Genomic DNA, 14,900 nt, shown 5'->3' on the forward strand with positions numbered 1-14,900 from the left:
TCTAATCAAACCTAAATTTGCTTTCCTGCTCAAGAACACAGAAACAGAAACCATCTACACAGTAATAAACAAAAGGAAGGGGTTATTATCTGGGATTAGGAACAATATTGTGTTTGGTTGCTGGTGTTTTTTTTTTAAAAAAATTAAATTCTTAAAAATGTAAAAGCTACACATACACAGAAAAAACCAAAAACGAAAAAGAGAAAACAAACCTGGTTGATCCCCCCTAATCCAAACCACACCCCAGCCATCAGTTTGGAATATATGTGTGCCTGTATATAGAGGAGGATGGGAGATTGTAATCTATAGGATTCTGTTTACAGGAGCAAAAAACTTGGCAGATTTGGCAACAACATGGAATACGTTCAATATTCTGCAATATTTTAAAAGTACTCTTCTAGCAGCATAGTGAAATGCAGCTGCATGGCTTTTATCACTCCCTTTTTGACATTCAGTAGAGTATTGGCTACAACCATATTCTTGGAAACTACCTGCTTATAAAACCATTGCATTCATCATATTGATGTAAATATTCCACAAGACTCCTCCCTTATCCCCCCCCCATATTTCACACTTTCTCTTTTCATATCTATCACTTTCTATTCCATTCACTTCAACCGTACCCCACCCACAAGCTTCACGGCTTGTTTATGGGTATTGTGAATGAGAAGGGTAATTGTGGGCATTCCCTTGTGAGAGCAGAGAGCTCCAGGAGTCCATGCAAAAATTTTGCCCCACTATTTAGTGTGAGCTTGACTTGGGGAGGCAGCAGCCGAAGCGTGAGTGCTGCTGCTATTTATAAATACATGCTTGTATATTTAATAGGCATGGCTGCTTGTCTGCTGCCCTTCTGCATTTTGGATCTGCTAGTTGTTATTAAGGTCCCCATATATCAGTTGTTTTTATATTGACGGTTTAAGAGGCTGTCTTACCTAATTATTCTGTGCTGCTTTAAAACACGGATTTTTGTTCTATTTTTTTGTCACTTTTTAATCATATTATGTTTTTCTAATGCTGTAAACCACTCTGATATTTATCTATTTAGAATATGGCAGCAGTGCCAGAGGCAGCCAAGTTTCTGAATGTTGCTGGAAACCCCAGGAGGAGAGTGTGCTGCTGTGCTCAGGTTGTGCTTTGCAGTCTTTGTGCAGGTGTGCAGAGTTGGTCACTGTGAGGGTGGGATGCTGGACTAGGTCTGGACCGTTGGCCTGGTCTACCACGGCTCCTCTTATTGTCTTAATGGGAGTTTTCTTCCCACTGCAAAAGTCAGGATTCCTCCCACCCATTTTTTTTTTAAAAAAATTCACGCCAGAGCTAACTACATAACAAACATCATGTCTCGTGTGGCCTACAGCCCATTCAGTTCCCTAATGGCTGCTGGGCAAATCTTGCCAAGGAAATGCATCCCACTAGCATTAGGCCTGCCAGAGGGAAAAGTCTAAAATAAGAAACATTTTGGAACTGTTGGGCTGAAATATGGAGCACACCGATTAGGGTTCTTCCCCTCCCCAATCTGTGGGGACTGAATAAGGTATCTTAAGACTGTGACTTAATACAGACTCCATCTGTGGCTTGGACAACAGCCTCTTCTCCCTGATACCAGAGTGTTGGAGACCTCAAAAGCTTGCACACTGTTTGACAGTGTTTTGGCAGGCCTAATAAAGGTATCGCACTAATGTGGATTTTGTATGGAGAGAAGTAAACCAATGAGCCTGGGGTTAAATGACCCACTAAGCCAAAACACAGCTTACCACAGCACTTGAACAGCAGGAGCACATCAACTACAATTGTCTCTCCAGGAGCCCAGACCTTCATGCCGCGCCATGGTTTGGCCTTAAGATGATGCCTACCAGATCATGCTTTCTCCTTCTAGAGCAGAGCTTTCCAAACTTTTCATGTTGGTTAAACACCTTTTAGACATGCATCATTTCGCAACACAGTAATTCAGTTTTACTAGCTAACGGGAGGTTAAACTAACCCCTTTCTAGCCCCAGGAGGACTGCAGGGATTGTTTGCACGACACACCTGCACACTGCAGCTGACACACTAATGTGTCACAGCACACAGTTCAAAAGTACAGGAGTTGAAGTAACACTGTGGCTGAAAGGCTATGAGCAATGAATCAGAAAGTCCCTGGTTTGAATCCTCCCTTGGACATAAACTCACTTGCTGGCCTTAAGCAAACCACCTTCTCAGCCTCATCTGCTCCAACCTTACTGGGTTGTTGTAAAGCTGACATGACGTGTCAAAGTTTGAACATTAAGGGAGCCTACGACTTGCAACAGCTCAACTGCTACCGGTGTGTTTCCTGGCGCAATCCAAAGTGCTGGTTAGGTTTTATAAAGTCCTTAGGTCCAAGCTATCATATTCCCTCATATGAACCTGCCCAGGTTTTGAGACCTTCTCAGGAGGCCCTTCTCTCCGTCCCACCACCCTCACTGGCACCCTTGGTAGGAGAAGAGGAGAGGGCCTTCTCGGTGGCTGCTCCCAGATGTTGGAACTCCTTCCCTGGAGAAGCTAGACTGGCTCCCTCCTGCCCTTCCACTGGCCCTTGAAGACTTTCTTGTTCCAACAGGCTTTGGGGGAACCAACTGCTTTTAATGAAAGGGCTGGTGCTTGTGGTAATTATTGGTTTAGCCTTAATAGATCATACACATTTACATAGTTTTAATCAATGTCTTAACTGTTTTTGAGTTGTTGTTTCCCCCCTATGTTTTTAGCTGTTCCTAATTTTTGTCTGTAAGCTCCTTTGAGTCTCTGTAAGGGAAAAGGCGGGATATAGATAAATAAAATCATCATAATAACCACAACAAACCTGGCAACCTCTCTTACATCCGGGATGTTGGCTCATGTTATGGATGTGTGCGACCTGTATATGTTCCATTGCTACTGTTGCTGCAAGTTTTCTCATCGCCTCGGCTACAGAAGCCTGAGCCGCCGTCGGGAAGAGGCGCAGCTTTCAGGGGGTTTCACCGCCCCGTTTGGGGGCGGAACTTGAGAGGCCCGACAGCTCTGCTGCGCTGCAGCTCCGTCCCGCCTGGAGACGCGCACCGACGGGCGGCGGAGCTGGCTGGCCGCGGCGCCGGGGACCGGGAGCCAAGCGGCGGGCAGCGCCTCCTACCCCCGCGGGCCGCCGAGGGGCGCCAGTACGTCTCCGGGCATCCTCCGCGAAGGCTCTCGGCTCCTGTTTGAGCCGGCCAGAGTTCAGTTGGAGTTGGCGGGGGAGGCCTTTTGAACCTTTCCAGTTCAGCTCCATGTAGACAGGTGATCAAGAAGCGAGGGCGCTCCAGAGCACGTGCAGACTGCATTCCGAGTAAGGCAGCTCCCAGCTTACTGGGATTTCAGTCGGTAGGAAAAAAGAAATTTAGTACCTTAGAGGCAGAAGCTTTCCCCCCTCCCTCGAATGTCATGTAGTAGAATATTAGAGGGCGCTGAGCGTAACTATAATACTCCCCTCCTTTTGTAACCCCAGTCCACTGCCACAGACAGAAGAGAGCTTCCTTGTGGAAATGTGATATTCCAACATATATGTGAACTCCATCTCCCTTTTGAGATATTATCCGCATTTTTCACACCTGGAGGAGGGTGAAATAAATGTTCTTGTCTCAAGACATTTCTTATAATCCGGATTTCAGTTAAGTGGTCTTAGGAGGTCTCCTTGCACAGGAGAGGGGAGAGATCAGTAGATTTATATTGTAGTCATCCCAGAACAGAGAGGACCAATTTGGATGGCTCTGAAAGAGGCTTAGACATAATTAAGAAGGATATCAATGGCTACTCAACTTTGCTCAACTATGTAGACCTGGACCTGGTATTTCAATATTTTTAATGTATTGATAGATCACTTTAATGCAGGTTACCTATGCCTTAGCTGTTAGAACGATCCTGTAAGGCTGAATGCAGCCCACTCCTGCCTTAGAAAGTGCTCTCAATCTCAGCTCTTTAGGGTGGCATATTCAGAATGAAGTTGCTGGGTGGTGGTACACCCTGCTTAGAAGGAAAATGAGATGGGGGAATTACCTGTGGAGAAGCAGGATATGCATTGGGGTGAAAAGACACCAGGGAGCTGTGCGTGTGATGCACATCCCATACCCTTTTCCTGCAGCTCAATCAGCCTCTTGCACAGAGGCAGCAATCTGGTCTCACCAATCCTCTGACTGAAATCTGACACTGTATAGATAGCTGTTCCTTCTGCAGGGCAAGCTATCTGCATTTGTAATTTCCCCACAGTTGGAACATGGCCACTGCTGAGCTGAAGCTGGTGCTGCCTTGCAGCTCTGGAGAATTTTAAAGGATCCCTTACTTAGGAAGCAGGAGCCTTGCAAAGGATGCTGTTGTAAAATGTCTCCTACTGCAGCACGCTTACCGTAACTGAGATCCTGTATGTCGTCTAGTCACAAGCACGTCCACAACATCTCAAGGGCACCTGGCTGGAGAAAGCTGGGGTAGAATCCTGTACTGGATCAGAAAAGGTGGGGAATAGCAGTGTGTGGCCTTCTAAACCTTGTAGGACTGCAACTCCCAGGTGCCCTGGCAATGGTCAGGGATGATGGGAATTGTAGTCTAGCAACTTCTGGAGGGCTGCAGGTTTACCAGCCTGACCTTAGGGTGAGGGCAGGACGTAAATAAGAACATGTGGTGGAGGGATGCTGTTTTTGTGTTATTATGGTATATATCAAATTGTAAACCACCCTCTGATCTTCAAAGGAAGGGTGGTATAGAAATCATCATCATCATCATCATCATCATCATCATCATCATCAAATTAATAACCCCCCACGTGCTGGTGGCTGCAAAGGCAAGCCTGATGATTGTGGGCATCAGCCCTGCTGGACGGCTAATCCTGGGAAGTGACTGTTGTTGTCAGCATGTGCTGTTGTTACAGGGTGAGGAGCTGGTTACTGAAGGGGGGGAGGGGGCTCTTTAGTGCTAATTCCAAGGGGAGGGGGGCAGTCTTTGTGTATTTAGCACAAGAGGCAGGCTTGGGGGTTCAGAACTGGAAGGGGAGCCTTAAGGCAGGACCCGAGCTATGCAGGGGAGAGAGGCTGCCCAGAGAGCCTTGCATGGCTGGCCGGGGTGGGGTCAGGACTTAGTGGCTGCGTGGCAAGGGGGTGGGAGAGGGTACTGCTGCTCCCATCCCTCCAGGCTCCCCCCTCTCACTCATGGCTCACGCTCTGCCTTTTGGCTCCAGAAATGTGTTTTGTCTCTCTGGAAAGTGGGAATGAAAAACTACAGGAAATGAACATCCCGCAAGGGAGGGGGGAATGGCGGGGGAGCCCCATTACCGTATTTGCAGGGCTATAGTGGGCAACAGAGGAAGGAAGCAGTACCGTAATTGCATTGCAGATGCAAAGAGGTAGGGTAGTTGTAGATGCTGCGCCTTAGAGAGTATAGAAAAGAGAACTTTGGGTGACTTTGCACAGTGGTGAGGGCGCCCTGGGGAGGTGGGGAGGTAGGGCAAACTCCCAGAATGAGAAAAGACTACAAGAGGCAATCATTGCCGTTATTAAAACCCTTTAAAGGACATCAGCAAAGAAGGCATAGTGGCCCCCATATGATAATGCTAGGGAACAGGGTGGGGAGGGTGCTGGGAATTGTAGCTCTGCGAAGGGGTAAACTGCAGTTCCCAGAATTCTTTATGGGCAGTGGGACGTGTTTTAAATGTATGGTGTGTACACAGCCTAAATCTTCCTTCTCTCTGAATGTAACATTGAGCTGAAGTTCTATGCATACTTACTTGGACCAAGCCCCCCTAGCCTCTGTTGGATTTACTCCTGAGTAAACATGCACATAGATTAAAAAGAGCAACAGGGAACAAAGTGACCTAATCTTGGCTGCTGCTATTCTGATGATGCAATAAATGCCCCCTGACCATAGCTGGCCCTTTTGGGTGCAATGCATCCAAGAGGTGATGTAATATATAGCATAAGGTGGTATTCTGGATGCGGGTGGAGAAAACAGATGCTTCCCACCCCCTCAAGCACATCTCAGGCTGCTCAATAGTGCACCCACATGTTCTTTGCCAATCCCTTCTTGTTCTGTGCAGTGGCCACCCTGAAGCTGTCGGACTGGCCTGTTCTAGAAGAAAGGGAAGAGGAGGCACTTGGTCTAGACTCCTGAAATCCAGTTTGGTTTGTGGGTAGTGGATCCTGCTGCGAAATTGCTCTTCCATTGATTCTGGCAGAGGGGGTTTAAATGGCTGTCTGGGGCCCAACTGCAGTGCTATTTGGTGGAGGAAGTAATGGCGGACTACAATGGCTCACTTTCCTTTCTGGGCTATACAACAGGGGAGAGGAACCTGTGGCCCAGCAGACATTGTGAGGCCCCTACTCCTAACAGCCTCAGCCAATGATCAGGCATGATGGAGCTGTAGTCCAGCATCTTCTGGAGGGCCTCAAGTTCTCCAGGCTTGTTGTAAAAGAATGATTGCTCAGCTGTATGTGGCAACTAGCTACATGGCCACCTGTTCTCCTGGACACATGCCCCTTGTGTCCAACGACAGGACCAAGAAGCAGCAAGACAATGCTGAGTGCATGGGTCTCAGTGCAACCTGGGCTGAATCATTAAATGCCTGGTTTTACCACCTTCTTTTTCCTCCCACCTCTGCTGCAAGCCCCAATAAGCTTCATTAACAACAAACCCCCAAATTTGGGATCCCTTCCAAACCCTTTGTAGGGTTTTGTAGTCAGATTGTAGGGTTTTGTAGGGTGAGCCCCATGTTTTCTGGGGCTTCCCAAACTGAGTAATTGATACTTCAAACCAGGGTTTTGCACCCAGAAAGCCATAATTCTCTGATTCACTTCAAACCTGTGCCAGTGTTTTGCACAAAACGATTACCAGACCCAGAAAAGGTTTGGAGGGGATCCAAACTTTCAGGGTTTATAGTTAACTAAGCTCCCTCTGTGTTTTATTTAAGCCAGTCCCTGTGTGTGAGTCCTGCAGTTTCCTAGGGCTAGCTGGTTTGCCCCTTCTGCTGCTTCTCCCTCTACCACAGCGCTATCGGTTTTTTCCCATATATAGACTGAGCCTCCAGCCATGGCTGTGCACTCAGGCGTTGTCCATAGTGTCCTCTCTGCCCCTCCCTGTCCCTAATCCATTGCTATCTAGGAGGCTGGATCTTCCCAGTGTAAATAAGGATGATGTTAAAGAGATAAAGGGCTTAGAGTCCAGGCAGGGAGGGGTGCGGCTGGAAAGCAGCAGATTGTAGCAGGGAAGTTATGGTAGCTGGAAGCGGGCTGGCTGGGAACTGGTCTTTACTTGGCTGTCCCAGCACCAGCACACAGGCAGGGTGCCCAGTCTCCTCCCAGTCTCCGTCTCCCTCCCATGCCTCTGGCTCTGAAGCCAAGGGTGGTGGGAGAAGGTGAGCGGGACCCGCTGCATCATGAAAACCCCACAACGGGCAGGGGGGCGCACGGACCAGATGCTGGGGGCAATGGGGGATATCCTGACATCGCTGGCGCTACCCAGCCAACAGTGGGTAAGGGGGAAAGAAGACTTGGCCAAGGCAGCGAGGCAAGGAAAGGGGCAGACCTGACTGCAGAGCGGAGGATGTTTGGGAGAGGAGGCGGGAGAGGCAGGAGATGGGTGCACCTCGAGGGTTGTTTGTGGGTCAGATCTGTTGTTGGTTGAGGTCTGCCCAGGAAGGAGTGCCGTGCTTGAGAGGCGGTTCTGCTGCCATGCTTTGACTGTGCATTTGAGGAAAGGTGGGGGGTGGCAGGGATGGCAAACAGCTCCCCAGCAAAGCAGGCTGGTCCTGTCAGAAACCCTTTGCTCCTCACCAAGCCCAGTGTGGAAGAGAGGCTTGGTAGCTATACATTAACTGAAACTCCCTGGCCAGAAACTAATATGTTGCATCTGGTCTTTTGTACAGCACCTAGCACACAGACATGTCCCAAAGGAACATTCTCTACTGATCCCTTGGCTGAGGCGTGTCAGGGTGCCTTGTGGTGCAGATAGACACTTCTGTTTGTTTGCTTGTTTTGAAAGTCTGCAGTTGGCCCCAGATCAAAGGTTTCCCAATCCTGCCTGCCTGCCTAGGGCCCTTTCTCAATCCTCCAGACACCTCCAGCCCTGAGGAGGAGGGAGAGCGAGAGCCTCTCTCTGCCTTCTGTTTTCCTTGCTTCTGACTAAGCTGAGATCCCTAGGCATTGGGGTGAGTTTTCCCATTCCCCCTCCCTTGTTATTTTAATGATTCTTACTGGCCCCTGTGATGTGGCAATGTGCTCTCTGGGGATTTCTGTTCTGATCTTTTGCTCCAGGCTGGAGCTGTGCCTCCCCCACCCCCAGCGCTGATATCCTCAGTCTGGGATGGAAAAGTCAGCTTGTGGGGTGTGGGGTGGAGCAGTGCAGCAGGGTGGAGCAAGCACAGCTCGAGTGGAAAAGTAAAGCTTGGAAGGTTGGGCTTAAAAATATACATATTCCCTTTGGAAATCTCCAGTCTTTGCAGAACTAAATGGGCTGCATTGGACGAGGCTGGTAAGTTACTGGGTGGGCTTTTCACAGCAGAGGACAGTGTTCTGTGGTCTCTGTGGGTTTTGTGCAGTACCGTGGGGGTTTTGTAGGGTTTTTCTGAGTCAGCGGTGGATGGCGCTTGTTGGGCTGGAAGGTTGGGAGCCCAGCAGTTAAGTGGGGCCAGAGCCAATGACAAGCAGTGCCAACCCATTCTTGTTTTCACCCCTTTGTCCTCCCTGCTGAGTTCTGCAAGGGCAATGCAGAGACTAAGGAGAAGGAAGATGTCAGGAAAGGGCCCTCCTGGTTGCAAGGAGGGAGGCAGGCAGGTGGCGGCTTAGCGGAGGGCAGACTGAGGTTGTTGGGGCACTGCCCCCTTTGCCCTGAGGGACCGGCCTCCCCTGTTCTGAACTGTCTATAGTGGGGGTTTGGGTGTTATACTGGCTAGAGAGCCCTTTAGATGTTGGGGGGGTTGGTGTCACTGGGATCCTCCAGTTTCTTGGTAGATCACACTTCATGGGCATCTTGACCCATTTTTATTAATGGGGCTTTTTAAAGGGGGAAAAACCCATGCCTGTCATTGAGACATTGTTTCTTCATTGACTAAAATGTATTCTCAGTTTCAAATTGACTCTCTTTCACTTTCTGATTCGCATTAATGACAGTAGCCCATGGCGTGCAGACGTCGAGCAAGAGATCACATCTATGTAATACTTTGGAAGCACCATTATACCACTCTAGCCATCCTGGAGAATCCTGGAGATTGTAGTTTGTTAGAGAGTGAGAGGTCAACGCCCTTTGAAACAAAACAGTGCCCCCTGTGGCTCTCAGGACTCCCCATTACTGTTGAAGTGATATAATCGTGATTTCAGTGCATGGCGTGGATGTGACCAGGGAGAGAGAGGAAGAAAGAAAGTACAATAAATTCCGAAAGAGAAAAGTGCTTTCCAGTTGGCCAAGGTGATAGCTCTGGCTTCTCATTTGTGATGCAGTTTGAATAGGTAAGAAACTGCTGGTCCAGGGGTCTTCTCCAGGTACTGAGAGGGACCTCTCCTGTTCTGACATTCTCCACATACTGCAATGTTCAGGGGAAGGAGCAGCAATTGCAAATTATGTCTGGCCAGTAAGCCAAGCCAGCAGCTGAGGACACCTGCCCAAAGGCCCTTTCTGTATCAACAGGTAGGGGAGAACATCCTTGAAGTCCACTGAGTTCCTGTAGGCCACCTCCCTTAGTGGACTGCATCTTGCATGGTAGCACTTTACTAGCTCACAGAAATCTTTCCTAGCCTATTTGCACAGCCACGTCTTGCTTGCTGTCGCAGATATACACACACTGGCCCATCCCCAGAGTTTATCACCATGGAATCTGTAATCTGTAGCATTTTGCTGGCCAGAAGGAGAAAAGAAGTCAACTTTCTCCCCCAGGTAGTCTCCTATAGGAGAACTTTTACTCACTGCGGATAACCAGATTGTGGGGAGGGGCTATTTGCAAGCCTGATGTGATGAAGCAGGTGGGTGTCTTCTAGCATCTGAGTTTTGCTGGAAGGCATAGTGACCCTTCAGCATGGAACATGGGGTGGAGCACATGCTTCTCTAAGGGCACGGTTGCTTTATATAGGCTTACTCGCATGCCAGAACCCTGATGCCTCTCCAGCATCTTCCACCTGAGGTGCTCACATCCACTCTGCCTAATGGTAGGGCCAGCTCAGGCTATATGGAGTAGGGTGGCAAGAGACAAAGGAGCTTCTGTAACTTTTAACAGGTGCGCAAGCATACTAACTTGTTATGCCACAGTGCTGAGAGAAACTGTATCTCCTGGGATACTTTTTCTCCACACCTCTAAAAGATAGATGAGTCCTGTCTTCCTTCGGATCTGGTCATTCTAATCTGGAGGTGTTTGAAGGAGATGTCAAATCCCAAGAAAGAGGCCACAACAGTGAAAGGGGTACCACAGAGCCAAGTGGTTAGCAATAGACTGCAGGACAGGCAGAATAAACTATTCCTCTCCCGCCACCATGCACGTTTAATTTATTGGAACTCTCTGCCACAAGGTGTGGTGGCTGCTGGCTTAGATTGTCATGAATTCATAGATGATGCAACTGTTGATGGATGTTAGCTGCAGCTCAGGGATGTGGCCTTTCAGTTGTCTTGGACTACAATTCCCAGCCTCCCTGACTACTGGCCACACTGGCTGGACCCAATGGGAGTTGGAGTCCAACAAGTTGGAGCCATTCCTCTCATGTTTGGACCGCTTTCACTTGATGTTTCCACACATATTTGAGGCGAGTTAGGTGGTTGCCAGGCAGGGCCTTCTTAATGATGGCACCTCAGTTGTGAAATGAACACTCCAGAGAGGTCCACTGGTGCTTACTTTGCTGTCCTTTTGGCACCAGGCAAAGACCTTTCCATTCTTCTAAGCCTTTTATAGATTCAGTTTTTATCCTGCTCACAAAAATATAATAAAATATTTTTGGCCGAAATCTATTTGCTCTCCTTTTACCCTCTTGTTTCTGCTCTCCTCTTATCTACCTGCAAAAACCTCTTGTACTACACACCATCTTCCAGTCGCTTAGTCAAAAATCTACTCTAGGGCTCTGACTTCCTTCTCTCACTCCAAAGAGCATTATAAAACACAGAAGCCTCAGATCTGCGATTACAAACTACCCAGTCATGCCAAAAGTCCATTTGGCCTGTAAGATAAGGCTATCAATGGATGCTGGTCATGGTATACATTACCTCCAGGCAGGAGTGCCAACTTGAATAAAATATGGGAAGGGAGGGCAGGTAAGCCCCGCCCCACATAATACAGCAAAAGACACACACACGCACATACACAAACACACACCCCATTTGAATGGTAACGCCCATCACCTTTGAGGGGAGGCCCACTCAAATATTTTATTGGGGAGACCTCTGCCCGTAGGAGTTGGCTCCTGTGCCTCCAGGCTTCAGAGGACGTCTGCCTCCCCCTACCAGTTGCTAGAGACTACAGGCAGGAGAGTGCTGTTGCCCTCAGGTCCTGCTTGTGAGCTTCTGGTTAGCCTTTGGGGTGTCAGAACGCCAGACCAGATGGACCAGGCCAGCTAGGTTCCAGTTCAACAGTGCTTCCTAAAGTGGCCAGATGAATGCGTCCAGGACACCCAAAACCAGGAGTTGAAGGTAATGGCGTTCCCTTGTTTATCGTCAACATTTGGCATTCAGAAATATATTTTCTCAAAACTTGGGTGTGCCTTTTAACTTTCAAGTTAATAGCTACTGATAGGCCTCTCTCATTCAGTGGGAAAAGAGAGTTCATTCTTAATCTCTGTGGGGCAAGACCTCTTTCTCAGCTCCCCTTCCCCACACTCATCCCAACTGGGACCATCTGCATAATATAAAACATGGACTGGACGTCTCCTTTTGCAAGGCTTTGAGAATCCCAGCTTCCTTGTCTGCTCTGATTCTCTTAAATGTAAGATTCTAGTCCTCACAGCTGAAGATGCTTGAAAATGAGTTGGCCACAAAATAAGAAGTAGAAAAGAAATGAGACCGTCATGTTTTTCAGCTGCCATTATGTCTAAAGCTGGGTAATTTTCTCCCCTCCCCTTCCCCAGGCTCTCAGATTTTTCTCATTTGTGGGAAACAACAAACAACTTGAATAAGAATATGGTGTGATGAGTGCAATATGTCTGCCAACTGTAGCTCTGGCATCCTCTGTGCTAATGAAAATGATCTGCAAACGATGCTAATTGCCTGCATCTAAAATATGCCCGTTAGTGGCTGCTCTCCAGCTTGTGATCTATATCCCAGGACCTAGGCTGATCCTCCCCATAACAAACAGCTTGCACACATCCACCCCTAAAAACCTGAACTGTTTCCCCCCTCCCGGCCTATGCTTAATTGCAGCTGCCAGACTTCTGCTCCCAAAAGGAGGGAGCTGAGATGCAGCCCCAGGCCAGCAGCGCTGAGGCTTCCTCCAAGGACGACAGGGAACAGCAGCCTGTGGAAGTACAGCATGCGGCCCCTGAAGCCCAAGCCACAGAAGGAGGTGAGCATCATTGTCTCATGAATATGCTTTGTCCCGTGTTAAGCTGGCTCCCCAGCCTTTCCAGGGCTGCTGAGGGAAGGAGACAGCCTGGCCATTTCCTTTTCTCTTACCTTAAGGTTACCAGATTTTTGTCAATGAATCCGGGGAGGACACTTTTGAACATCAATGGATTTTGTATGGGGACTGATTTGTAAATCCGGGGACCGTCCCTGGGAAACGGGGACGTCTGGTAACCTTATCTTACCGTGCTCCAAGCCCCCCTGTTTATTGTGTGTTCAATACGGTTTACTGGGACGGACCTAAGCCTTCCTTTCCAATAAATGTGTGTCCCTTAGCTTGCTGCTGAAATCCTGTAAGGTTTCATGCTGCAAATGCTTCTGCGGTTTCTTTCTTTTTTTCCACCGTGCTTGGGTTGTGCTGTGGTGCAAAAGTGCCCCTCCAGACGGCAATAACATGGTAGCACTGAGGAGGCATCACACAGCATCTAATAAAGCGGAGTGGTGCATGGACCATCCAGTAATGCACCTCCCAGTAATGCACTGTGATTACATCAATGACACGTTGCTGAATACACCTGTGAAAGACCACCACTCTGGAGGGGCCTCAAGGCATGTTCCCTCTTTCCAGAGCCACCAGCACTGGCGGAGGAAGGGGGATGCAGCGGGTGCAGCCCACCACAGGTGTCATCCCTGAGGGGGGTGGCATCGCCCCGCCCCCTGGGATGCTTGCCTCACCCCCGTGGGCGGCTATCCCCACCCCTGGGTGCACAGCTTCCTCCATGAGTGGGCCTTAATAGCAGCTGTGCATTCATTGCCATTAGCCTAGCGCTGTCTATTGTGCCTATAGCAGTGGTTCCCCAAGGCTCTTTCTAGCCCCCCTGCCTGAGCTCCTTTAAATGGAGGTGCTGGGCTCTGACTTTTTGCAAGCATGGCGTCACCGTCTCCATCACTGGAATCAGACCCTTCTAGCCTGGTCCATCTAGCTCAGTATTGTCCACCGTGGCTGGTGGTCACTCTCCAGGGTTCCAGACGGGGATATTCCCAGCCCTTCCTGGAGGTTTGAACCTGGGAACTGGCACTGAGCTGCAGCACCCCCAAAACAGATTCTTTTTGGGTGGGATGCCAGATCTAAAGCTGGTCCTAGGATGGTGGGGTAACCACTCACGAAAGAGTGGTTCTTCCCTTGACATTTAGAGGATCAAGCAGAAAACCACTTGGACCCATGTTTTCTAGGCAGGGTTCAAGCGGAAGTGTGAAGGAACCCTCTCAGCCAGGGCAGGACCTTTCCTGTGTTTTGCAAACCTTGGGCCTCATTGATCTGCAAACCTTGGGCCTAACTGGCAGGAAGGGTGGGGTATAAACTGAATGAATGAATGGATGCTAAATAAGCTGCTATTTATTGTTTGTTTGTTTTTGGTCTGAAGGGTGAGGTAAAAATGCTTGAATAGATACATGCAAGCAGCTGTTTCTGTTAGAGAAAAGCAGCTCTTGGGAGGGCAGTTTGAAGCTAAGAAGCACAAGCTGGGTGATAACTTTTCCCCGGCTGCTTTTTCCAGAGCAGTTATTTCCCCAAAGGTCCTTTTCCCAAAAGAGGCTCCAGGCTCGTGGTTATGGCAGAGGACCTGCTTTGCACCCAGAAGGTCATAGATTGAATTCCTGATCTTTTCAAGTAGGGTAAGCTCCTGTCTGAAACCTGGAAGAGCTGCTGCCAGCCAGTGTGAAGCAGGGAACCTGTGGCCCTCCGGTTGTTGCTGAACTCCCAGCTCAAGGATGGTGGGAGTTGTGGACTAACAGTATTTGGAGGGCCACAGGCCCCCCCAACTCTGATGCAGATTTCTGAGCTAGACGGGCAAATGGTCTTGATTCTGCACAAGGCATCTTCCTGTGTCTTTGCAAACCGACATTTGGAATCCTGCCATGCAATAAGCGGTGGAGGTGGGGGATATGTTTCAGTTGGAAATGGCCGGCAAAGCATCCATTCAAAGCATCTGCCTCCCCAGGTTGCTTTTAAGTTCAAAGCAAAACTGATGGGCTGTTATAGACAGGTATACATATATGTAGTTTGCCACTATGGTCCAAAGAAAACATGACAGTGGGAGATCTGTGCAGGAAGGAAGATTTAATACTTTACCCCCATTCTGTTTCCCTAGTTTACAAAAACCCTCATCTCTGCTAATTGCCCTGTGGTCTAGTTGTACCCTAAATCATGTATGAATGATATTGCAGTACATTAATCCGACTCTCAGAGCATCATTTTGGAAATTGTCTTCAAGGGATTTCCCCACATTTGTGTCTTCATAGCCTAAAAGCTGCTCCCCACACCGTTTCCACGCTGTGGCATAAATACATGTTTTGTCAGCTTGTCCCAAGTGACCAGTCGTAATGGAAGTATGAATAAGAAAAATAATCATAGAAGTTGGCTGCAG

General features: G+C 48.7%; 1 protein-coding gene across 5 annotated transcripts in view; it reads left to right on the forward strand.

Moving 5' to 3' along the window:
* The first annotated feature begins 7,357 nt into the window (after nt 1–7,357).
* Nucleotides 7,358–14,900, forward strand: part of ARHGEF25 (Rho guanine nucleotide exchange factor 25) — a 75,874-nt gene continuing 68,331 nt past the window's right edge. For 2 of the 5 annotated variants that reach the window (XM_081900736.1, XM_081900737.1), the window contains exons 1-2: nt 7,358–7,477; nt 12,334–12,475. In XM_081900736.1, the coding sequence (XP_081756862.1) occupies nt 7,382–7,477; nt 12,334–12,475 (238 nt within the window). In that variant the 5' untranslated portion in view covers nt 7,358–7,381. Of the gene's footprint in view, nt 7,478–8,044; nt 8,153–8,379; nt 8,476–11,350; nt 11,608–12,333; nt 12,476–14,900 lie in introns of those variants that run through there. The other 3 variants (XM_081900738.1, XM_081900740.1, XM_081900739.1) reach the window with 3 other exon arrangements.

The sequence above is a fragment of the Podarcis melisellensis genome, assembly GCF_964234715.1.
Source record: "Podarcis melisellensis genome assembly, chromosome: 2".
NCBI classification, from domain to species: domain Eukaryota; kingdom Metazoa; phylum Chordata; class Lepidosauria; order Squamata; family Lacertidae; genus Podarcis; species Podarcis melisellensis.